General features: G+C 49.9%; 1 protein-coding gene and 1 non-coding gene across 7 annotated transcripts in view; both read right to left on the reverse strand.

Annotated features, from left to right (window-relative positions):
* CAMTA1 (calmodulin binding transcription activator 1) overlaps nucleotides 1-25,880 on the reverse strand; it is a 681,426-nt gene that overhangs the window by 425,681 nt on the left and 229,865 nt on the right. For all 6 annotated transcript variants that reach the window (XM_087858385.1, XM_045803561.2, XM_087858382.1 and 3 more), the window contains exon 3: nucleotides 2,248-2,383. In XM_087858385.1, coding sequence (XP_087714511.1) covers nucleotides 2,248-2,367 — 120 coding nt within the window. In that variant the 5' untranslated portion in view covers nucleotides 2,368-2,383. The remainder of the gene's footprint in view (nucleotides 1-2,247; nucleotides 2,384-25,880) is intronic.
* On the reverse strand, nucleotides 8,369-8,475 carry LOC123796191 (U6 spliceosomal RNA). The gene has a single exon (XR_006780699.1). It is a non-coding gene; the product is annotated as a U6 spliceosomal RNA (small nuclear RNA).

A 25,880-nucleotide genomic window follows, 5' to 3' on the forward strand; every position in this document is an offset into this window, starting at 1 on the left:
TCACACACACAGCCCTACCCAACTTCAAGAGCTTAGCTTAGAGCCCATCTCACTAGGAAGCTTCTCTGATCATCCCAGCCCACTCTGCACTCTCTGGACACTTGTCCGAAAAGCTCCGGTTTCCATACTTCTCAGCACTGCCAGGGACTTGCAGGCGTGGACACGGCTGCCTCTTCAATTGGACCGTGAGTCTCTGAGGCAGAAAACATGGCTTCTGTTTTCCCTGTGGACACAGTCAGTGCTCACTGACTGACTCAGGGGGACAACTCCCTGAGCTCCGTGGAAGCAGCCACCACACCACGTGCCCGCCCAAGGTGGCTTCCCTCTCCAAGAACCAGAAAGCAGGCCCTTTGTGTGGCCGACCAAGGGTCTCTAAGACCCTCTCCTGTTCCATCCCTCACAGCCACTTATACTCAGCAAGTCACGGAGACCCCTTGCTGTCCCGCCCCTTCCCTTCCCTGGTCCCGAGGGTCCCAACGTCCCCCATATAGGTGTCTGCATGGGAGACCGTAAGCGTGAGCTGCAAAGAACTCCAAACACAAACATGGCCTAAAAATAACAGCACATCGTTCTGATTCCATCCAGTGACAATTCTAATTTATCACGTGAGGGAAGAAAATGAACACTGTGACTTTCTTTGGCCCTGGGCTTCTGAGCTGCTGCTGAGGGAGAATTCCACCCCGCTGCTGCGGACGACCAGAAGTTCCTGACTTACGTATGACTGAGGACGAGCCCTGCCAGAGACCTGAGGGCACAGGGGTCGTCTGTGCAGCTCTGGGGTGAGCTCCCACAGACCCTGCAAGTCCCAGCAAGAGCCCCGTGGGGGTCTCACCCACTCTGCTCCGTGTCCAGCTGTCCCTCCAAGCTCCCGCGCCCTTGGGCCCCCTGCAGCCATGGCTGGTCAGCTGGCACGATCACCAGTCACCATCCTAGAGCTAGGTCCCCCACATTCAGGGCGATCTGCATTTTCATGTCTCAACGGTTGACTAAACCACTCTGTGCAAACACAGAATGCGAGAGAACGTACGAACGTGGAATTTCTCGTGTCGGGGCTTTTCTTTGTTCATCATCATAAAGCATTGTTATTGGGTGTTTAAAAAAACACAAAAACATAAAACAAAAGTTATCTCTCTCTGTGGGGTAATATAATAAAAGCCACTGGATGCTATTTTTAACAGCCATAAAAGCACATGATTAATATACAAAAAGTCATAATGACGAAGTGCGTCACAAAGAATGTCAGCCTGGAGTGGGAGCCATTGAAGTCAAGTGGGCTTATGGTCCAACTGATCAATTCCAGCAGCCTGGGGGACCCAGCACACCAAAGGACTCCAGGATCCCTTGCTTTTACCAGCGTGAAATACCAGGTGGATCACGGGCCACCTTCTCAGCTCCTGGCCCAACACAGCACCGTACTCACAGGGAAGACCCTTTACAAGGATCAGCGAGCAGTGCAGAGAAGTGGATGCTCGCTAACTAGCAGGCCAAGAATGCACCACGATTCACACCTTCTCCCTCTACCACTGTGGCATGTGGCCCAGGCCCTCAAACAAGGAAAAGACCCCAGGAGAATGTCTCCATGGCTGCCCAAGAGTGAGAGCCTGTGGTGTCAGGACAACGGTCAAGAAGCCAGCCTGCACCCTGTCTTCCCCAAGGACCCAAACCGAAGTTCACACAGATCCCGAGATGTGTCCTGCACTGCCCACCTCCACCCCAGCCGCAAGAATCCCACACGCCTTGTAATCCCATCTAATTATCTTTAACACCTTCGAGCTTCCTGAGGTCAAAACACCCAGAGGGAAACAGAAGAGGCCATCAGTAGAGAGAGTCAAAGCCAGGCTCTGGTTGGAGATCACCAGCTCATTAAGGGACCCACGCCACAGAGGCAGGTCCAGGCCACCTCGAGAGAGTGGTAGAGACCTCCGGTGGCCCCCTCGTCCCTCGCCCCTGCAGGCTCCTCTGTGACACATACAACACAGGATTCCGCAGGAACCTTGCAAATCTCAGTCTACACACCAAGGGCTCCCAAGAAACAGAAGCACTTTAGCTAAATCTGGCTTCACGGAAAACTTGAATGGAGACTGTTGGGTAAGAAAACAGAAAACAAAACAAAACGGCAAATGGGGTCTTGGCAAACAAAACTGCTTTTGACAGAGGGGACTGGCAACAAATTACCCCGAAGCAATTCCGTGTCACTGCAGCCCAGAAACAACATTTGTGGAACACGAGAGCCTGTCTGCCCTTTACCTCCACTCCCTGGACCTTCAGCTTCATGTGGTCCTCTCTGGTCGTCTTCCCGTCTTTCCTCTTTTTCCAGCAATATCCATCCTTCCTGTACTTCACTTTCTTCCTGTTGTAGAGGATCATTGAGCCATTCTGTGGTCTGGAGACAACAAATGGTTACGTTACCAAGAGAACCAAGCACAAGAAAAATTTATGAAGAAAGATATCGTAGACCAGTAACAGTCTCTACAGAAAAGCAATATTCCACATTTGCTGGGACGTAAGTTTTCACCTTTTATTGCAGCTCCCTGGATTAGCCATGTTTTATGGCCAGCCAAAATTTGCTTGTGGATCTGGTACCTAATGAATTAAATGTGTCAATGATAGGCTTAAAAAACATCCCCTTAGTAATATCCACCATCTAATCAAGATATACGATGTGGGGGCCTGAGCTCTGCACTGAAAAGTAGAAAAAACAGCAAGAGAAAGCAAAAAGAGCCAGGGGTGTTGTGGCAGCCTGCAATATCTTATCTCTTGTAGAAAGATTTTCTACACATCTTTTAATCCATCACCCAGCATTAGGAAATAAATAAGTTTAGCGCAGACGCTAGATGACTATGTTAAGAACAGACCAATAGAAGGACTAGTCGTCCGGACCAAACGCTCCTGATTCATTGCCTGAGTTTAGATCGCTGCAAGATATGGAGGAACATCCGCAGCCCTTCTTCTCAAGCCAGCTAAGCACCTGATTCTTTCACATTTGGGCTTCGGCTGTCGGAAGGCTCAGCCCTGCCCCGTAAATTTGTCTATCTCGTCCACGACCACCCTAACCTTAGGAAAACAGTTAGTTGCCCACTTGCTCAATGCTGAGAGTGGGTGGTCGCTCTAGGTCCGTTCAAAAAGAACGGACAAAAAGAACCTTGACTTTTCCTGAAAGAAGTCAGGCACCAACCACAGACAGCAGAGGGTGTCCGCAGCTGCAGTGGGCACAAACTTTGGTTTGGAAACACCAAAAAGAGAAAGAACTAAACTCCCTTGGCAGCGTGTCTATGGTGAGCCACTTCCAGAACAAAGCTGCAGCGGGGGGTGGGCACGTTCAGCCTTCAAGGAAGCCCGCGAAGCCCCTGAAGGCTCACAGCACACCACTCACGCCCCGTGGCCAGCTCCATGTCCCTCTGAGCCTGCAACCCCAGCACAGAGGAAGGGGCACCGATGAGTCCGTGCGCCCAGGAGGCCACCGTAGGCATGTCTCATTCCCAGCTGTGGTGCAAGAGCTCTTTACACAAGCTAGGCAGAGGACGTGGTTTCCCCCAGAGCCAGTGGGCAGCTGTGTCTCTGATCCAGCGGAGGCGAGAGGGCAGGCCACGCGGAGCTTCCCTGTGGCCTGGGGCAAGAGCCTCCACCCCAGGCTCCTCTTCCCCCGAACAAGGGGGTATTTCACAAGCAGGCACCCAACACTGACTAGTGAGGTCTTACTATTCCATTGTCTGTAGAGGAAAAGAAGTCACGCCGGGGTGAGAGCGGCTAATTGCCGTTCCCACCAAGCTGGCTGTGTCCTTCAGCAGCAAGCTGATGACCGAACAGCAATTCCACTGGAAATTATAGACTTGCAACAGTGACTCCCAACACTTCATTGTTTGCTGATCATGGTGCAATTGCTTTGTGTCAGTATTGGTTTCCTCCCTAAGTTGGGCCAACTAAAACAATTGGGAAATGGCTTCACACGCTTGTCACAACGCTGTCACCTGACCGTCTGTCTCGCACTTACAAGTCTGCACTGAAAACCTTACAGTATTCTTCCATTTCTAAATGGCAAGTAGGCTCAAAGTGTGGCCAGCTGTGCCTGCCTCTTTCCACTTCAACCCTGCTCTAGGTTCGTATCCTTGGAAGAGCCCAACGTCCAACTACTGTCCTCAGGGCCATTGTCTCAGAAGTAAGCAAAGGAATACATCTGATCAAATAGACAGGTTCTGCATTCGTCTTGCCCCCTCCACTCAAGAATGAAGACATCCATGAGAGTGTTGCAGGGACCCCCTTGGTCCCTGAAAACTCATCTGTTGCAACATCAATCCAATCCAGCTGCCCATGAGCGAAGAGGCTACACACAGATCTGCTCCACCCTCCCGTCCTTTCTAAACATGGTCAGTGGGGCACCTGGGAGGCTCAGCTGGGCTCAGTTGGCCTTTGACTCAGGTCATGATTCCAGGGTCCTGAGATCGAGCCCGCATCGGGCTTTCTGCTCAGCGGGGAGTCTGCTTCTCCCCCCCTCCCCCGCCTGCCGCTCCCCTTGCTTGTGCTCTCTCTGTGTCAAATAAATAAAATCTTTAAAAAAAATTTTTTTTAAATAAACATGGACAGTGACTGTCAGCAGTGTATTCAGGCCAACTGTCCCCAGATCATGACTATGACCCAGAGACAGTGAACTTCCTGAAATACTGTCAATGTCCACAATCAGAACCACAAATACACCCACCTAAAGAAACCCATCTTCCTCCAGTGACCTGCCCTTTGCATTCTGAGAACGTGAGAATGGCCCTGTCACCCGACACTTTGAGATGGACAAAATCCCACAGGGAACCAAAGTGTCCACCTTAAATGGCCTTAATAAATGGAATCAACACTTTAACTTGCAATAATGAGGAACCTAATCGTATTTAATCCAGCACTCTGATTTTATTAGAACTTGCCTCTGCTCTGTGTGATGGGGAAGGTCCCTCCCTCCCTCCATAGTTTTCAGGTCCTAAGAATGGCAAAGAGAAAACCAGACTGCAGAGGGGCCCCACAGATCAAAGAAAATAAGGCTGAACTGCCATCCCAGAAGATAATCCAGAGCAAATCGGAGCTGGTGGGAAGGGGTCCAGGAGAGGAGGGAGGGGTGAGCCAGTCAGGGGAGGGCTTGAGTACATCTCATGACAGCATAAAAGGTAGCACCCACCTGAGAAGAGCATGGAAATGGGAATAGAGTCGAGGACAGACAGTCAAGTGGGAGGCACGGAAGTCCTGCTGCTTATTGATCCCCAGTCCCAGAGAGGGTCTGGCATGGGAGGAGCAGGCCACATCCATGCCTACACCTACGTCTATACCCGTGTCTCTGTCTACCTCCGTACATCTGTCTACACCGGCATCTGCATCTGTATCTGCCTGTGTCTCTAGCTCTGTCTGCAACCACCTGTGTGTCTCAATGTCGACACCTGCACCTACTCACATCGACATCCACAGCTACCTCTCCGTCTGTGTCTTTGTCCATGGTGTCTGCATCCTCACAGCAACTCTATGAGGTAATATCATCATTCCCATCATACAGGTGAGAACCAAGCCTTCATAGCCAGAAAGTGTCTGAGCAGGATTCACTCGAAGTCAGCGTGACTCCGGAGCCTCCCCCCAAATCTACTGGTCTAGCATAGACTGTGGGGCCAGTCCTGGTTTGCTTTACTGGCTGGGTGATATTTAAGGCCCTGAAAGGATCCTGCACCCAGCGGGGGTGGGGGGGCTTGGGGGAGGAAGTCCTGGCTTCCTTGCCCCATGATTGGGATAACTCTGAGGCAATCCGAGGCCTCCTCACCCCATGCTTAGGACGACTCTGGGAGCTCTATGGGGTCTTCCAGAGCCTACATTCCAGTTGCCCAAGTAGAGACCTGCTGGACAAGAGCCCTCTACTTGTATTTCTTTCCCTCCTCTCTCATGTTCATGCCCCCTGCTGGTGTTTCCCGGGACCACCTCTCAAATAAACTGCTGGTACGCAAGTCCTCTTCCTCAGGATCTCCTGGGGGAAGTCCTGACTAAAGCTGACAGTCTAAGGGAGCCTCAGGGACACAATCCAAGTCCTCCACTGCAGCAGGGAGAGGAGTATCAAGGGGAAAACCGTAGACAACAGGGAGCTTCATTCTAATGAGGGAGGCTTCTAGCCAAACAACCTTTTAATCTGAGAAACTAATGCCTGGCAAAACCAATAATACTCATGCAATAAGGTAAAAAGATGATGGGATCAATGGAAAATCTGCTGCAAATTATAAAACTAAACAAGCAGGTATAAAATTAAGATACATAATTAATAGTGCACACACTCACACATGTACACACACACAAGTAAAGCAGAAGGAATGACGGAGGACTCCATCGTATATATACTGTATGGCTTACATCATTATTATAAATGCTACAGAGAAAAAGAAAATTAAATACTTAGGCATAAATTTAATAAGAAATTCCCAAACCTGAGGAGAAAAACTATAAAAGTCTACAGGACAAATTAGGTTCAATAAATGCAAAAACATCACATTTTCTTGATTAGGAAGAGCGAAGATCATAAAAATGTCAATCTTCCCAAAATTAATTTATAAATAAAAGGTAATGACAAGAATCCCATTAGGATTTTTTGCTGGATCTAGAGAATTTTATTATAAAATTTATTGGGAAGGAAAAAACACCAGCAATAGTCAGAAAAACTTTAATAAAGAGGACCGAGATGTAGAAGTTAGCCCTTCCAGTTATTAACACATTCTATGAAGTCTCTATATTTTCAAAAGTATGGAATTGACACATGAATACATAGAAAGACCAAGGGAACAGAATAGAAGGTCCAGAAATATTCCCACTTGCATATGCAAATTTAGTATACACTAAAGGAGACATCGCGAGTCAGTGGGGGAAGGGGACTGACTTTTCAATAAGTGATATTGGCATATGGAAAAAGATAAAATTGGATCTATCACTCACACTGTAGAGCAGCGTGAATTCTACATGGACCAGAGACTTAAATGTAGTAAATAAAATCACACTACTAGAGGAGAAAACATAGGTGAATTTCTCTGTAACCGGAAAGTGGGAAAAACTTCCTAAGCATGATTAAAAACACAGCAACAACAGGTGAAAGACAGATACATCGGAGAACATAAACATAAAACTGCCAGACTGTATTCCAACGGGGCAGCGCCATTTTACTTTCTGACTAGAAGTGAATGAGGATTCCAATGTCCCCACATCCTTCCCAGCATTTGGCATTGTCTGTCTCTTGGATTACGGCCAACCTCCTGGGTGTGTAGCAGTATTTTCATTTGCATCTCCCTAATGATTAATGATGCTGAGCGTCTTTCCATGTCCTCATTAGCTATTCATAGAAGTTCCTTGGTGAAACGTCTATTTGAATCTTTTGCACATTTTTAATTGAGTTGTGTTCTTCTTTTTGAGTTGTAAGAGCTATTTAAATAAAATCTAAATAGAAGTCCTTTATCAGATATTGAATTTGCAAATGTTTTGTCCCAGTCCATGACTTTTCCTGTTCTTTATGGGTTCCTTTTAAAGAGCAAAAGTTTTTAACTTTGGTAAAGTTCCAATTTATCATTTTTTTCTTTTATGAATCATGCTTTCAATACCATATCTAGGATTTCTTTTTCCTAACCTAAGGTCACAAAAATCTTCTCTTGTGCTTTCTTCCTAGCGTCATAGTCTTAGCTTTTACATTTTAGTCTATAATGCATTATAACACATAACACTTGTGTATGGTGTGAGGTAAAGGACTAAGTTGATTTCTGGCACATGGACATCCAATTGTCCCAGCATTTGTTTTTGTTTTTGCTTCTGCTTAAAAAAAAAAAAGAAAAGAAAGAAAAAGGCTATCCTTTCCCCCATTGAATTACACTTGCATGTCTGATGAAAATAAATTGACCATAAATGTGAGACTTTATTTCTGGACTTCATACTTTACTCTATTTTCCATCCTCATGCCAATACTACACTGTCTTGATTGCTGCACACTGTATTAAGTTTTGAAGTCAGAAACTATATGTCCTCCAACCTTGCTCTTATTGTTCAAAATTGTTTTGACAATTCTAGGTCCTTTGTATTCCTGTAGAAACTTTTAAGGTTAGTTTGACAATTTCTGCAACAACAAAAATGCCTGCTGGGATTTTGATAGAGGTTGCAGTGAGTCTAAAAATCAATTTGGAAAGAACTGCCATCTTGACAATACTGAATCTTCTAATCACTTCCAATCACAGATCATGGAGTATCTCTCCATTTGTGTAAATCTTTAATTTCTCTCAGTAAGACTTTGTAGTACAGGTTTTATACTTTATAAATCAAATTTATCTAAGTACTTTATACCTTTTGATGCTACTGTGAATGGAACTGTTTATTTTTTATTTTTTAAAATATGGAACACTTCACAAATTTGCATGAGATCCTTGTGCAGGAGTCATGCTGATCTTCTCTGTATCATTCCAGTTTTAGTATATGTGCTGCTGAAAAGAGCACTGGAATTGTTTACTTTAAATTTCCTTTTTGGATTGCTCATTTCCACATTTCCATTTATAGACAGATACACAATTTGATTTTTGTATATTGATCTTGTATTCTATGACCTTGGTAAACTCATTTATTAATTCTAGTAAAAAAATTTTTTTGCAGATTCTTTAGGATCTTTTACATTTATAAGCAAGTTGCCTATGAATAAATAGAGTTTCACTTCTTCCTTTCCACTCTAGATGCCTTTTCTTTTTCTTGCCTTATTGCACTGGCTAGAACCTCCAGTAGAGTGTTGAATAGAAATGGTGAGAATAAACACCCTTGTCTTGCTCCTCATCTTAGAGGGAAAAATTTCAGTTTCACCATTAAGTATGATGTGAGCTGTGTCAAAGATTTTAAATCAGATAAGAAGAACTCATGAACCAACTTGAAGAGGCTCCAAAAATGGGCCAATTTGAGCATCAATAAGAATAGCAACTGCTTTGGGTTAGAACACATTAAATATATTTAAATCCATAAGTTCATAATGAAATTAAAGCATGCAAACTAAGTGATCATTGTTGGAGGAGGCCAGTGACCCAATACATTATTTTGAAAACTAAAAGAGGATTAGGAGGAAGAATCAGTCATTTATCTTACCTTTCCTGTACCAACTGTTCCTTTAAGTTAACAAATCACAAAAAAGAGAACTTTCTCTATAAAATATTCCCGCCAATAAATAAGTGACAATTAAAATGTCACCATTTTGCAATCCCTAATAATTAATGAATCATCAACAGTGACTGACATCATAAAAGAGAGACAACCAGATAGAATGTGTCCCTGATAGAACACGTTGTTGTAGGGAAAAATAATGTTTTTAGTTCGAAATTATTCAGACCTCTTGACCTACCACTTTATAAGACCCATAGAGGACAGAAGAACATGGTAAGGGACACCATGGGGATATAGTCAGCAAAATCCAGATTGTGGGAAACTCTACAGGATAAATGACCTGGGTTCTTCAAAAATTGAAAAAGAGAATAAGAGAATGCTAGAGTAGAAATATATAGATTAAAAAAACAAAAGATGTGTCAACCAGTCACAATATATAGACCTTACTTGGATACTGAGGCAAACAAACCCTCTCTAAAAAACAAAAAAACAAAACAACAACAAAAAAACCCAAACACACACACACACACACACACACACACACACGCACGCACACGGCATTTGTGAAACAACTGGAATCTTCAACAGTGATTGGATATTTAATGATACCTAGAATTATTAATTTTTAAGAGTGATAATTATAGTGCAAAAGTGTTTTTAAAAAAAGACCTTATATTTTAGAGCTATATACTGAAGCATTTACTGATGAAATTGTATAGTGTCTAAGATATGTTTCAAAACAACGTGTGTGGTGAGGGGGGAATGTGGATGAAACAAGACTGGCCATGTGTTGGCCATAGTTGAAAGTGGATGATAAGTATAGGAATTTATTACACTAGCCTGTCTATATTTGTAAATGTTTTAAACTTTCCATAATAAGAAGTTGAAAAAAAAAAGACGATCATGGGATTTGAAGTGAGCTCTAGGTTACAGTCTTGGCTTGGCTCTTTATGAGCTGTGTGACCTTCAACAACTATTTGATCTCCCTGTTGTAGTAGACATAATGCATGCAAGCTGCCCAGCATGCTACCCACCATGTAATACACACTAATAATAACAAACTTGGCCCCTTTTTGTAGGGTCCCACCGCCTGGGTCAATGATGGTGAGACTTCGGGTGTAATGAAATGGCATACATAGGGTATGGCTGGAACATTCACGCATGGGAGAAGCCACCTCTCTGTAAGCACTGGGGCACATACACACTCATCCACCACTTTAAGGCAAAATACATTTTTCAAATTAGGTACATAAGAGACAATTGATAACTGAAGATCAGAGGAGTGAGGTGTTCTTGAGAGGTTTTGGGTGTGGATATTAAATAGGAACTTACGGAGCCACCGGGGGTTGCAGCCAAGGCTAGGTTAATCCTATGAAAGGAATGGTCTGGATACTCTCTCCTGAGCCTGAGTTTAGAAATCAGTAAATAGCTCAGGTCCATGGCCCTTCCTCCAGGACCTTGACAACCACCTTAAATCCCATGCAGACAATTGAGATCCAGCCTGCTACCCCAGCATCTGTGGGCTTCCTGGGGTGTCTTGTCAGCCCCTTCCCTGGGCCTGGCCTAGAGGCAGCAGACTTTGCACAGTAAGCTCTGATCTGGCTGATCGGCCATTGTTCCGCTGAATTCATTTGATATGTCCCTGTGGCTTCCCTTGGAGAACAGATGATGTCTTCGTTCCTAGCAAGCCTCCCTAAGCAGTGTCTGGATGGCTTCTAAACAGTGAGCATCTCCAGAGAGTCCCCTTTTCCAGCTAGAACCCAAACCTGGGCAGACTCCTGCTATCTTCTCCCCTTCTATTCATTGCCCTTGGTCCCATCCCTCACACCATGAGGCACAGAGAAAGGCCTGAGTGGAGGGAAACGCAGTTCTGTGGTTCCAATGGCCTCTAGGCCCTGACCCCAAATGTGAAACAGGCTCCTGTGACAAGGCACAAAGTGTGTCCTAGAGCAGGGGATGCTGTTCCCAAGGCCAGTGCTTAGTCTCCGTTCCAGTGGGCAGAGAATGAGAAATGCCACTCTTCACTGCAGCCTACACACGTGTACCCACACCTTTCTTTCTGATCTTTCCAACACAGAATGGCCTGATTTCAATGTACCATTAGAAGTACGAGGTCTAGTCCAAAATGTCAATAATCAGCATGACAACAATTGCTATGACAACAAGAGCAGCCATTTGTCAAGCGTTCGCAGTGTGGCAGATGCAGACGAAGCCCTTCCTACCCACTTCTCGCGCGAATCCCATGACAACTGTGGTAGGTGAATATTGTTGGGGCACAGAGAAGGGAATTAACTTTCCCAAGGTCACACAGCTGGTAAGGACAGAACCAGTGAACCAGCCCACTGCACCCCTTCCTGGCATCTTGCCGCAAATTCCCGGCCCATCCCCCAGGTACCCAGTCTCCTTCTCTAACAGCAACAACCCAGGGCACTTTCAGAGCCCACGGTCCCTCTCACGGCAGAATGTTTCATATAAAGGATCATCTGAGCCTGATTTAAATTGTTCCTCTAGTTCTTCCTTTTGTTGCAAGGAGAGGAAAGGAATCTGGAAAAGGAATGTCTCCCCTGCTTATCTCCCTTGCACACAGACCCAGCAAGAGTAGTAATTGATGGCTGGAGCGCAGCAAGGTTGATAGGATGCCAAACGGAACCCCAAGAAGCCACAGCAACGGCCCAAATCTCATGGACAGGAGCTGGCTTATTAACTTTCAACCTGGTGTTTCCTTCTGACTTGTTTATAGGGTCTTCACGATTTGGGGGACAAGGAGCGGGAAAGCTGGTGGGGAGCATTCCGTGTCCTCCCCTCTCCCCACCCCAGTCCGGCCCCTGCAAGCTATTTATGGAATGATAGGAGGGAAGGGCTGTCAGGCCCGGCTGGAACTGCTATCTACCAGATATGAAAACCAATTGCTTTTCATAATAAATTCCAGCTGGAGCCATAGAAATCATAGGGACCAAGAGAAGGTAACACCAATTTGCTTTATTTGATTAGCTCCTTCTTGGGCGGTCCAACCCCAGCTTCTTTTCATTAAAATAAGGGCAAATTGAAAATCTTAAAAGAGGCTTTCTTATCAGGAAACAAACGATTGGGTAGATTCAGACGCCTAAAAGCCCCGTCGGCTGCGAGCCGTCAGTGCCCACGCCCGCGGCTGATGTTCTAGACCAGCCGATCCCCAGGAGTTCCGCTGGAGGCCGTCTCAACACCGGTCTTCACTCTCCAGAATAAAGGTGGAAACAGCACCAGCGCTGCCCCACAGTGAGTGCTGTGTGCACCCCGAGTCCCACAGGCCACCCTGTACCCCGAGGACAGCCCGGCCCACACGGCCAGGCCAGGAGGCCCCCCGGGGGGTGGGCGCCGGACTCTCCCGCCCACAGGCCCAGATGCCCCTGTAGGGGACTGAAGGCAGGAGGAGGGACAGCTCAAGCTGCCAGAACTCAGAGGCAGAGGCCAATCTGTATTTCCCGAGGATCACTACATGCAGCCTGCTAACCACAGCTCTGTTCCTTTAAATGGAGGCTGGAGGTCACTGGAAAGACTGCCCATACGAAGAGATGGTAATGACCAGGAATCACTCCAGAGCAAGCCTGCAGGGACTCATTAATGGCTCCTCTCCTAGGGCTCCCAGGGCGCTCGGCTTGAAATTCTATTACGACATTCAGTGATTTATTCAATTAATATTTATTGAGCAGCTATTATGGGCCAGGCATTGGTGTAAGGCACTCTAGGTGCCGTTGTGGCCAAAAGCGTCCCAAGCCTGTGTAAAGCCTGCTGTCCGGTCGGGGATTAGGAGGCGGGCCCTGCGCCAGCCGGGGCAGGAGGAGGAGAAGCCCAGAGAACTTCCCCGGGACGCAGCGACTGAACAGAGGCCTAGGCGAAGGCCAGGCTCCCGGGAAAGAGAGAGCAGCAAGGCCAGCGGCCCGAGAAGCCGGTTGGAGGGCAGAGAGCAGGTGGGGGTGCAGGCAGAGGGTGAGGCCAGAGAGCCGGGCAGGCCCGGGTTGAAGGAGCTTGGATTTTGCTCCAAGTGTGATGAAAGACACGAAGGAACCAGGTAGGGGACCCGCACCAGCGGCAGAACGGGAGCAGCGAGGGGTCTGCACGTTCCTGCAAGTGCGACACAAGACCTGAGACAACATGAATTAACTCTATCAGCACGACTGCAGAGAACATGGCGGAGAAGCAGCACAGGGCGTCACAGGGAGGCTTCGTCTCATTCGGGCCGGTGGGGTTGACCCCCCTCAACCCCCAGCCCCCACCCCTTCTGAGAATTCTGAACATCACCTTCACAGGGCTGGGAAGCACCTGAAGGGTTTCGAGCAGAGAAGTGGGGTGATCATTTAGACCTGGCGTGGCCGGCTCACCCAGACTGTGTCCCTGTGCCTTCTCCACCTGCCATTGCCGCGTGTAAACAGTAAACACTCTGTAATTGCTCATCAAATGAGCGAGTTCCTCAAGCAACTCAGTGGCTGGAACAAAGGAAGTCCTCTCTTTTTTCTTGAAAACAAACAGAAAGCACCACTTACAAGTAAAGTATTTGGTCAATGACAAAGCAGAAGAAAAAAGTGAGAAAGAACATATGGCATCACCTTTCTTTGGATTCCTCCCTGCTGGAAAGAAAGAGAACCTTCCATTCCGGCTACTCAGCACAGCCAGGTTACGGGAGCCTGAGCCCAGTGGAGCGAAAAGAGGATCGCTCAAATGCCACCAGCATCTGGGTCATGTTTGACCCCACCGACATCTCATTTGGCTAAAATCCATGCCCCTAAATAGAGCCTTGCACTTCTACAGACCCTCACTTGTCACATTCCAACACTGATATTTTATTAATAATCCAGTGTAAATCTGAGGGAAAATTAATGTGTCATCTCCTAGCAGGAAGGACTAAACATCTCAATGTGACGGTCTGTTAGAGTTGTCATTTATCATTAGCATGCAATTCAAGGCAAGCATCCCACATTCTGGTGGGAGCGTTCGAGACAATGAATCTCTGGGAATTAGCTTCTGGTCCAATTATTCCTGTTTTCCCCCCCACCTACCTAGGAGATAAATTCTGTCTCGGTGGGAGGAAAAAAAAAAAAAGAAGAAGAAGAAAAGCAGGAGGAGGGAGTTTGCTCTTCTCCTTCCTGGGTGAAATCAATTTTTCTCAAGGAGACAAGGCAATATTCATTTTGAGAGAAGGGAATAAGGCTGTACGCTAAAGGCCAATAAATGGAGCCGTTCTGATGAAAACTTCCTCAAATCAAATGTAGGGGAACCTCTTAATGGGCTTTGTTCTTCTTTTCCATAATCCATAACTATTAAGAGAAAGATGGGCAGACAGAAGATCCGCCAAGGGGGAGCTGTGTAAACATCGGGCAGGGCCACCTTCGAGGGAGATGCAAAGAGGTCACTGCAAACACTGGTCCCTCCTGCTCTCCACACGCTTCCTGGGGCTCCTCCATGCCAGGCACTGCTGTCTGTTCTGGGGAGCCACTGGCAGGCATGTCCTGGTCCTCAGGGAGCTTAGAGTCTAGCAAAGGAATCCATCAATAAACAAACTAATAACAGACAAGTCCTCTACAGAAAGTAACCCAAGATAGAAATGCTGTGCATTAAAATAGAATTGTTTTGTCTAGTAACTTTTTTTAGTGGAAAACATAAAAATGCTCTCTAGAGTAAATCACGCTCCTGGCTCCAAAGCAAACAGAAGAGCCAGGACGAAGGCTGTTTCTCCTGCCGGTGGGTCCTGCCCAGGCCGACTGCACCGTCCAGCACAGGCACAGCCGTGCCCAGAGGTCCAGGGTGCCCTGGCTCAGGATGGAACTGGGGAGACCGTCCCTGCAGGTGCTGGTCAACCAGGCCGTGTCCTCCAGCACGGCGGCCAACTGCACCCAGCACGAAGGAGCACTCAGCCCCGAGTCCTTCAATGGGCCCTGCTCTCTCTGTATCTCCCCACGGTGCTGGCCCCCACACGTCTTCTGCCAGCCCCCTGTGGGTCACCCCTTGTGACACTCGGCAGGCTGAGCTGTCCCTGCTCCGGTAGCCTCTGTGAGGCCAGGGGCCCTGTTGGCTTGGCTGAGCCCCAGAGTCCTCTCCTTTTACCCGCACAATCCCAGTAGATAGCTGCCATTGGCTCCCCATTCTGTGGAGAAGCAGACCGCATCTCAGAGGGGACAAATGCCTCAAGGTCACAGAACTGCCAGCTGGAGAGTGACGTCAGCTCCTGGTCCATCGGATGAGGAGGGGAAGCTACCTTTGCCCCCCACGCCCCACCCATCTCATCACCCGGCAATCACACCACTGACTGATTGAAAACTTCGCACCACTCGTGCTAGCTGAACAGGTGATGAGTGCCCGGGGGGCCCAGGAGGCCTGAGACCCTCCCCACCCACCCAGCTCGTCTGCTTCCTTCCTCTCTCCTGCCTGCCCTTCGTCTCCAGACCGGCCCAGAAGTTTGGGCCCCATCGCAACCACAACGCCACCATCGCGGGGTGAAGACACTGGCTGCACAGTTGCCCCAAGGCGTCCGCACTGCGGATGCCTGACCCGCCCGGGGAGGGGCACCGTGGAGGCTCTCAGTCTGCAGCAGGCTCCAGGGCACCCTGAGTTGGGAGTCCCTCCTTGCCACATGACCAAAGCTGCCTCTTCATTTTGAATGCAGCTACCTAGGGACCCAGGGATGGCTTCTCTTCGGCCTGCCATGTGCCAGGCACTGAAAGGTCCCTCCTCCTCTGGCTGCTGAAGGCTCCCACCCCAAGTAGGCATGGAGCCAAGTTGCTCTGAGCTCAGAGAGGGACCTTCGAGAAGGAAAGAAAGCTGTCTGCCCACGGGACAGGCCTTGATGGCCATAGCCCTGGGCTCTGAGCAAAGTCACAGGCACCAGGTCTCTGTGGCCACCTGGTGTGGAGCCAGGGGCTGCGGGATGCATGCAGAAATCATCTGAGCTGCCCTTTACCTGGGCTGAGAAATGATGACTTTCTCCGCAGCCTCTTAGGCCCGGGCTTCCCGGCAGAAAAGCCTGAGTGATAACCTGTACCCAAGGCCACGACCTGCAGCTGTCGCCTCCATCCTGATGGGAACAACGATTTTCTCCCACACAGAAGCCCACACACCCCAGCAAATGCGCGGGGGTTAATAACAGAATCAGGGAGATGACCTTCGATGCAGATGGAGGGGTGATGAGGCAGAGAGATTCAGGGGGATGTTCCAGATGGCAGGAGACGGGCAGGGAAGAAGCTTTTCCATAAGCAACGGCCGGCCTGGGGAGGGCTGCGGGGAAGAGGGGTCAGCCCGGAGAAGCCATCAGGGAGGACACAGGGATGCTAAGTGGCTTTGAGTGCCTGGGGCCAGAGCTAGAAGCTGCTAGGTTTCTTCAAAGACATCTTCCTTTCCCCCAACCCCTCATCCCTGACCCTAACCCTCTCTTTTCTGCTTCCCAGAAGCTCCCTTTAATTGGCAAGGGCTCCTCTGGCTTTCTAGCGAAGCTCTCCAACCAAAGCCCGGAGTGTGGCTAGGAATCCTCAGGCTGCTGCCTCCACACCAGGGTTTTGGGGCCACAAGAGTACCAGGTGGTGCTTTCCCTAGGCTGGAGGGAGGGAACCCTCCTTCCGGGCACCCAGCACCAGCTCCAGAATCTTCCACGGGCTAACACCTTGGGCACCCTCCACCTGGCTGCACAGGCTTAGGGGCCCCCAACACCACCAATGCCCTATCCCTGAACTTGAAGGGTCCCTGGGAATTACCCACTGAGGCCTCAAAGGGCCATGCTTTGGGTCCCAACCAGCTCAAAGACCACAAAAGAAATATTTGGATAAAGCAAGAATGAATGTCAGGCCCCACATCTTGACCAATGTTTAGCTGTGCCTGTAGGACTTCGAAGTTCTGGGGTTTTTTTTCTTTTGCCTACCTATATTTCCAATTTGTCTATAATGAGCATGTACTGTTTATAGTAAGAGAAAAAAGAAAACTCTCTGTCATTGGAAAGCTGAATTTTTAGGGATGCTTACGCTGTTCTCTGCCATCTGCCTATAGGCTTGGCGCCCCTCTAGGCCCACACTCCTGCCCCCCTCCCCTCTCCTTCTCCACCCACCCCCCAGACCCCTCCGACCCCCATTCCTCACCCCGGAGTCTGTAGACCCTGCCTCGTCATCTGGCACTTGAGGGTTGAGTCTCACCTCCCGGCCCCTTGAGAACAGAGGTCACATCTCACCAATCTCTGCAGACTTTTGTAAAGCACTCTGCAAGCATCAGGCTTCCATGGGAAGGTGATGTTCTATCACTGACAACCCACCGCCGAGTCCCCCACCCCCTGCTCTCACCTCCTGTCTCTATATGCAACTCCCCAGAGTTGCCCACCCTGGGACAGAACCTCACCAGCCCCCGCTTCACCTGCTCCAGGGTGACCTTCAAGTCCCAACCACACACTGTTAGCACCCTGTGAATGAAGCATTCATTAATCTGGCATCCAAAACCTTCCGCCAAATGGGCTCAGCCTGCTTTGCTGCCGTTTTCCAACATGGCCTTACGTACCAGGGACCCGGCCCCAGCAGGTCACCTGCATGACATGTATCCTCCGGCCTCTGCGTCACTGTGCAGGGTATCACCCTAGCCTAAAAGTCCCTTTCTTCCTCCTCTGGCCAAGGCCAAAGTGCTGTTGGGTTCTTCAAGACCCATCTCAAATGCTACACTATTACTGCCTCCCTCCGTGGAATTAAATCTCACCTGCTCTGCCCTTCCATAGCACAACACGGGTCCCTCCGTCTGGATCCTCTCTGCATCGTTCCTTGTTTGATTCCAGGGAGTACCACATGCCTGCTTCCCCAGAAAGCTGGAAACCCCCGGGCAGGAGCCACATCCTTTGATTTGGAGTCTCCTATAGACCTGATAGGATATATTAACTATGGTGGGTCTCCTAAAATATCTCCAATGGGTTCCTAACTAGGCCTGGGAGCAGAGGTGATCCGTAAAGTCCTCCTCAAAGCCCACTAGGAGCCAACACATACGGAGCAGGAAGTAAGTGTCGGACACTGGTTGACAGCGTGACCCTGAGCAGTATGTAATGGGGTCATTCCTCCACAGAGGGGGCCGCCCACGTTCACAGAGGCTAGACAATTTGCCCAAGGCCATACAGCGGTTATGAGTGACACCAGCATCCTGGGTAGGCAACTGTCACCCCAGGCACACATGTTGACCCCTGTCCTGTGCTGCCCGCCCCCCAACCCCAGCCTGGAAGACGGCTACGACGTGCACGAAGATCCAGAGTCCCACGACACCAGCAGAGGGATCGGAAAGGGCCCATCTGGTCCACCTCAGACCCAGCCGGAGGTGGCTTTCTGAGCAGCCTAAACACTGGCCAGTCCGCGTGCGCGCGCCCCAGATGGTAACGCATAATCCGTGCCTTCCAAGGTGCTCTCAGCACCACCCTCACGGGGCAGGGCTGTGTCGTGATCAGGGGGACTCATCTCTGACTTTCATTAATTATAACGTGGATTGTGCTGAAGGTGTTTTGGTCAACAGAGACTTCTTTGCCTCCTCTCTCCAGAGCTCGTAAATCTGGCCCTATGGTCTAACGACCATGATGTTCCCCTAATCATGTTACTGCAATATTAATAAGGCTGTTTAATGCAACCGGTTCTTTCTAAATTGTCACATAAAAATTTGGTAAATGTCAGACACATCATTTAATAGAAAACGATGTTTTACTGCCAGGGGAGCTAGGTAGCTGAGAGGATGAGGTAAAAAGCCCAGCAATGACCTTAAGGCAGGCTTGAGGCACAAAGTTCTACCATGGGGATCCTGCCTCAGGCCCTTCTTCCCCAGCAGCCAGCAGTGGCCATCAGCCCACGGTGCGCAGGACACCGGGCAAGGACTCCTGGTGAGGGGGGTAGAGTCAGGTGAGAAACAAACAGTAGCTCCTGTCCTCATTCGGAGCGAGAGACAACAACTAGATTTTCTCGGTCACTCTTCACGGTGCCCCTTATCACAGGGGATTATAACTCGTAGTTTAGGAAGCAGAGAACGTTCCCAGGGACACTGGTCCCACATATAAGCAACCTCACATTTGTAAGGGATGGATCCCAAAAGCCCATCAGGAGGTGAACGGCAGGGCCACACTCAAAAATGGGGGGGGGGGTCCCCTGCCACCTTCTAGGCGAGGAACAGAGCCTTCCTCGGGGAGAGTGGACCCCAGACTTCTCTACTGGAGAGGACTCAGAGCCCACTGAAAGTCTGCCCATCTGACTGTGACCTTTTCCGGAGAGGAGACCCAAGTAGAGAAGTGAACCCCAGAAATGGAGCTGAATGTCCTGGGCATCCTCTGCATTTCTCTGGACAGTTATCACTAACCTGCCTGGCAGGTTCCACGGTTCCGCGGTGCCAACCTCGCCACTCCTCTGCATGACCTGACTTCCCGAGAAGTTCCAAGCTCCAGAAATCCAGTGTCATAGAAAACGAATCCCCACTCCTGCTTCAGAGAAGTTCTCGGGAAACTGATGGTGGGGGAGGGGAGAGGGTGATGGGAGAGGAGGGCCTTTGAGGGGGAGTCAAAGATTTGTCTCTTGGTGAGTACTGCACCAGTCTGAGGCGCCCCATTCACCTGGCACCCTTGGGCTCCTTCCTGACACTTCTAGACTCTCCTCCAACCTCCCTGTGGACGGTGGCAGGTCGAGGCACTTTATGCCATTCCACTGGCTATGGGCTGATGGCGATGCACGCAGTATAAATCAGGGCTCGTCAGAGCAGCAGCCCGTGTAGACAGGCAGCAAAGGAAGCTGCAGTGTGGTGGGCAGGGTGCCATCAGTCGGTCCAAACGACACGGAGTAGCTGATACTCAGTGGCTGGGCCAGCAGGGGACACGCATCCTCCAGATGCTCCCACGCAACAGCCCCAAGGGAGCCTCAGCCAGTGCCTCACTGACCCTAGAGCCTTGCCCTTGACAATCACCTGACTCCAGGAGAGAGGACCCTTCCCTCCATGCTTCCAACCTGCCAACAGGACCTCAGGACCCCACGCGAATGACAGAAGAGGAGAGCGGGAGACCTTGAGAGTTTTGTGCTGCCGTCCAAAATGATGGTGATGTCTAAAGATAAACCAGTATACAGCAGATTTCCTTAAAAAATTAATTTTAGCAAGTGGGAAATCATTTTGGAGAACGTTTGTACCGCGGGCCTCACTGGGAGTGTGAACACACTGGGATTCTCCAGCGGCTGGTTTCTCTTCTCCCCACTGGGTGGAAGCTGAGCCGCCCCATGGCGGTGCCCCTGCCAACCGGAAGGAGAGCCTGCAGACCGGCGCAAACGCAGGCCGTCCCTCGGCACACTCGTCAAGCGCCTCGGCCACTGGCTTGCAGCCCGGCCTTGAGCAGCTATTACATTTCCAACCAAACCCGCAGCCTCTCCTGCTGGAAAACGAGGCCGGCAAGACCTAGGGCCCTACCTTGCGGGGAGCCGGCTTCTCTCCCACTCGGGGAGCTGCGGGAATGTCTGAGCTCTCTGGCTTTACGTAAAGGTGCCGCACAAGTCAAGGTACCATAGAAACGCTTGTGATTCACAGTAGTGACTGTAATTAGGACTATTCTCTGCTCATAATAGCCCAGCAGCTCCCTGATCACTGGCTATTCAGGAGTCTTGCACCCAGGACACCACTTGCTGGACCACCTCATCCACCTTCTACCCGTCACACGGAACACGGGATGACGGCTTCATTAAATTTCTCATAGATCCAAATGAAAAACTTAGACCTAATAAATAAATTGAAATATGTCTGATAAAATAAAATTTGAGATTAAAAGGAAGCTTGCTTACATATTCATGAATCAAGTGAAAACTCAGATGAGCCCTTCTTAAGCTTCTTATTCACAGGGAGTCAGAGATTTAACATGTGCTGGGAGAATTTCTTAGCAAATGTAAGCTGATAAAGGCACATTCACCCATGTATTCAGTGAACAAGCATTTATTAACCATTACCTTGCATTACTATTTATTTCACATTTCCATCCCTCTTTATAACCCTAGTTAAAAACCCTTTGTAACCTCATATAAATAATAGGATCTCAATCGACTGCCTACTGATGTGGCTGTTTTTCTAAGGCTCTGAAAAGCACAGCCCCTGTCTTCAAGTTGCTTATATACAGTCAAGGAGAGTCACTTCCTTCATGAAGTCTTCCTTACTCTGCTGGACCCCGGAGGGTGACCCTTCCATGCATTTCCCACACAGTGCTTACTCTCCCTGCCTAGTACCCACCCCCACCCCATGCACACACACATGCATGCAGAGACACCTGTTTCATGTCTCTATCCTCTGCTGAACCGTAAGCTTAGTGAGAGCAGAGACTGAGCCATGTCACTCCTGACAGTCTGGCATCTACATGGAGAAAACAGCCAATAAATCACTGGATGAAGGAAGCAAGGAATGTATGTTAGGATGGATAGATGAATGGTTGGTTAAATGGGTGGGTGGGTGGATGGGTGGGTGAGTGGAAGGAAGGAAGGAAGGAAGGAAGGAAGGAAGGAAGGAAGGAAGGAAGGAAGGAAGGAAGGAAGAATGGAATAGGTGAATGGGTGGATGAGTGGATGGCTGGCTGGCTGGCTGGGTAGATGGATAGGTAGCCAGGTGAATCAGTAGATAGGTAAGTGAGTGGGTGGATGGGTGAATAGGTAAGAAAAGACAAGATAAAGGTCTAAGCTGTGACCCATTATAATATGTACTGAGAGGGTGGCTCACAAGGGCAGGGGGGAATGAGGGTATTAGTCAGCAAGGGAAGAAGATCTAGTAGGAAATGGCTCTGAGATCTTAAGGAAAAGGAAAGATTTGGCATGGGAGTGAGTTGATATTTTCTGCTCCCTTCTTCTGTGCCAGGGAGTGTACCGGATCCCTCATAAGCATCACACTGCCCCTCACACCACAGTGAGGGAGGGCGGGAGGGAGAGAGGGAGGGAACTGGGCTCCACAGGATAAACCTGCATGACTGCAGAGACAGCACATGGTGGAGACAAGATTGGAAATCATGCAGCCGGCCTAACACAAGTTCCCTCCATGATGCAGGAAGACCAATGGGCATTTCCTGGCCCGGCGTGGACTGTGCTATGAAGAAAGAGTCATCTGTAAAGTTTCTTTACAGAGAGTACAGAGATGGCAGCGAGGCCCTCACAGCAAAGAGCAAAGTGTCGAGGCTCTCTAGGGAGGGCCCAGCATCCAGACCCCCTCCAGCCCACCAAAGCCCGAGCTCCCTCTGCCACCAGGCACAGCCACTGTTTCACAACGGGGAATGGAGTGGGCTAGGGAAGCAATGTGACTTATCTAAACAATCTCGTGTAGTTGCCAGAGTCTCAGGCAACAGGGAGGGAGAACGGGAGTGGAAGAGGAATGATGAGCAGGACAGCGGATCAGGTGTTCCATATGGACCAGATCTCTGCCCCCGACTCGCGGTACTTGAGACAGGCAGTGCAGGGCCCCCACAGCCAGCAGCACCCCAGAAGCTGGCCCAGCCCTGCGTCCTGCCTCCCAGCGTCCCAGCGCCCATCTGACATAACCCTCAAGAGACTTTCTCAAAAGCATCATCTCTGTAGCTGATGGCCCCAAAGTGTTTCATTTAGCTGGAAATCATGCTTGGTCCATTTCCCAGATCTAACTGACATTGTAAGAACCCCGCACATTGTGTCTGGCAGCAAAGCAGTTCAATAACCCACTGCAGCGAGTCAGAGTCCTGCCACCCCTATCTGGGCAGCCGGCAGTTCAGACAACGGCCCTGCCGCCTCCCAGGGCAGGATTGTGGAAAGCCTGTGTTGTGTGTGTGCGGACACCTGTGGGCTACCAGAGGCCACAGAGCCATAACCATCCTTCCTGACCATGTGGTAAAACTCACCAATTCCTTTACCTTATTGAATCCGCCCACTGAGGCAAGAATCATCCCCAAACTACTTATGAGAAAACCACAGTCTAGCAGTTCATGGGATCCCAATGGCATAGCCGTGAGCGGCAGAGCCGGGATCGAACCCAGTTGGGTCTAAATGCAAGTCCATGCTCTCGACCATGACCCTGGGGTGGCCCCATTCAGCAGACCGATGGCTCTGCTGTTCCGCCGCAAGGAAACGAAGAATCTGTAGCCAAAGAAATCTGCACATTGTTCAGTTTAGCAAACTTGAACAGGTTTGATTCTGGATGGGCTTCCTCCTTCCAAAGCTAACAGACTGTGAACCCCCAAAAGTCACAGTAACCACACTGCTCTTCAAAGCCCCCTGAAGGCAAGTGCTCTGAGCCCATGCTGGATTCTCAGCGTCTAGACAGTTCTGGGCACAAGGCGGGAGACGGTAATCGTCAATGTGTGAGTGAGTGAGTGAGTGAGTGAACAACAAATGCCATGAATGACAGTTCTGTCTAAAGAGAAAAAATAAGGCTCTGGGAGAAAAAGCGACAGTGTCACTCTGTCCCATCACCTACAGCTTCTTGGATGGCGTCGAACCTTCCTGAGCTGCCTCTGACGCTCTCCACGACGGATTCTGAGGAACCTATCATTCATTAACCGTACGGCCGCCACACGCTGACCCCGTGTGGGCTCTCGGGGCCTCCCGCCTCTGGCTCTCCTGCCTGGCGGGCCCAGCAGGAGCTCCCAGCCAGGGTTCACTCCAATGCTGATGCCGGCTGGCAAGATGTGAGACAGGAAGGCCGGTCCGGTCTGAGGGCGGGGGAAGCAGAGGTAGAGGTCTAAAGGACAGAAACAGCTCCTCAGAGACCCGCCCCACACATGGCCTCCTTGTCGGGACTGGTTCCCCCTTGTCTGGGAGTTTGAGGGGTTGACAGCCAAAGCTGGAGATGGAGGTATGGGAGCTGAGGGAGCGAAAGGGCCGTCTGGACACTGGAGCACAAATTCAGAACCTGAGCCACTGAATCCGTTGATTCACAGGTACCCCTTAGGGAGAGGAATTCCTTCTTCCCTGCCCAACGCAGCTTCCCCCCAGCCCTCATTTTGGAAAGGCAGACTTAAGTGATGTGCTTTCAGAGAGGCTGTCTGAGGTGCCGGCCCCTCCCACGGAGGGGTCCAAAGCCATGGAGCTGAGGTGGCCCCCTTCTCTGGAACCCACCGAGAAGACGGGGCAGCATCCTGAGGCCCCCAAATGGCCAAACCCATCAGTGGTCCCCGAAGAGGCAGAAACTGTTTCCAGTGATCTGGGTGCTCTTGGGAGCACTCACTGTGCCAGGAAGAAGGGTATCGATCCAGAGAGAAAATGGGCAGGCCAGGACCCGCATGTCCATGGGAGGGCGAGACAGCGGCCCAGCCTGCTGCTGGCCGTGCACGGAAGCTGCCTCAGAGGCATGTTTGGGAACAGAACCTCCCAGAGCACTCCAGTTCTCTCCATTGCTCCTCTGGGGCCCAAGAACAGACGCCCCCCCACCCCCGCCACCAGCTTTTCCTGTCCTGTGAGCGGGCCTGGGTTTTTCTACTATAATAACTCAGAAGTGGTTTATTTTCAGAACAAAGATACTCAGTTTGTTCCTTCCACAAACATTCTTAGGCCCTCAGCATTGTCAGGCACTAAGCTGCCGTCCCCAGCCATGGAGAGCTGAAGCAGACCCAGGCGTTAGCCTTGCGTGAGAACTCTGTTAAAACATGTGGATGGCGAGCAGTCTCTCCTCGACAGAGAGGGACACATCAAGGTCACCAGCTCACACTCCCCTCTGGCCACAGAATGGCCATGCTTCCTTCAGTGGGTCGCACCGCCAGTAAAAGGCTCTCTGAGTCCGGCCCCTAAACCAGAGGCCGCCAGCTCCCTGATACTCACCTGCAGTATCTGTGGGAACAGACTCTCAACAGATGGGTTGTAAATAAGCTCACGGGGGGGGGGGGGGGTGCTTCACCTTCTGAAGAGAGCATACCTTTCCGATCTTTTCGATGGTGTCCTCAAAATGCATTTGTGAACAATTTACATGAAAATACTCTGGTAATAACAGGCTTGGGCTCCCATTGCACTCGAAATCGAGCTCACTGCACCATCTCTGAAATGCTACCTAGGGGTCGCCCCGGTACGCCAGGTAACCGTGGCCACAAAAATCCAGGTCTCCCAACCCATGCTCCAAAAATGACCCGGGTCAACAAAAAGAAGCAATAAAACCACCCACGACCCCCAAGTAGAGAACAGAGGGCTTAGGAGTAAATTAAAAGTACCTGAAGAAAGAGAAAGCACACCGAAAGTGCAAAAACACTGAAGAAGAGGGACCAGAACACTGACCAGAGGGAAGGGGCTTCACAGTGGGCACCGGCCTCCAGAGGCAGCTCGGGAAGGGAAGGAGACGGCGAGAAAGCGGGTGGGCACCCCTGGGGAAGCTGCAGTGGAGGGGGGAGAGCAGGAGGTGGACACTTGGGAATCCGAGAAGCAAAAATAATAAAATAAATCCAAGGGCACGCGCTTCTGCCCTCCCCTTCGCCCCACCTGCAGCTGCGAACGCCGACCTTAGAAGAGACTGCACTACGCTGCACTGACAGAAGAGGGGGCTCTTGAACCAAAAATCCCAGAAACCACAGGCCAGCAGCCAGCCTGCACCCGCAGAGGTGTGAGCATCCTCCTCCGTAGAAAGGCTACTCCTGGAAGGAAAATGAAAAGGAGAATCTAAATATTTCAGCTGATGAAAAGTCCTCCAAACATACAACCACAAAGCAGGAGCACGCACCGAAACAGAGCACTGCAAACGGAATGAAAAAACCCAAAGATGCATTTGAGGAGATATTCTCACAGCCTGCGAACCAAGAGACCAAATAACTGAGGAGGGAAGAGATGCAGACAGACCCTCGC

Source organism: Ursus americanus, chromosome 33, assembly GCF_024610735.1.
Source record: "Ursus americanus isolate L20-20 chromosome 33, mUrsAme1.1.p, whole genome shotgun sequence".
Classification (NCBI taxonomy): Eukaryota; Metazoa; Chordata; class Mammalia; order Carnivora; family Ursidae; genus Ursus; species Ursus americanus.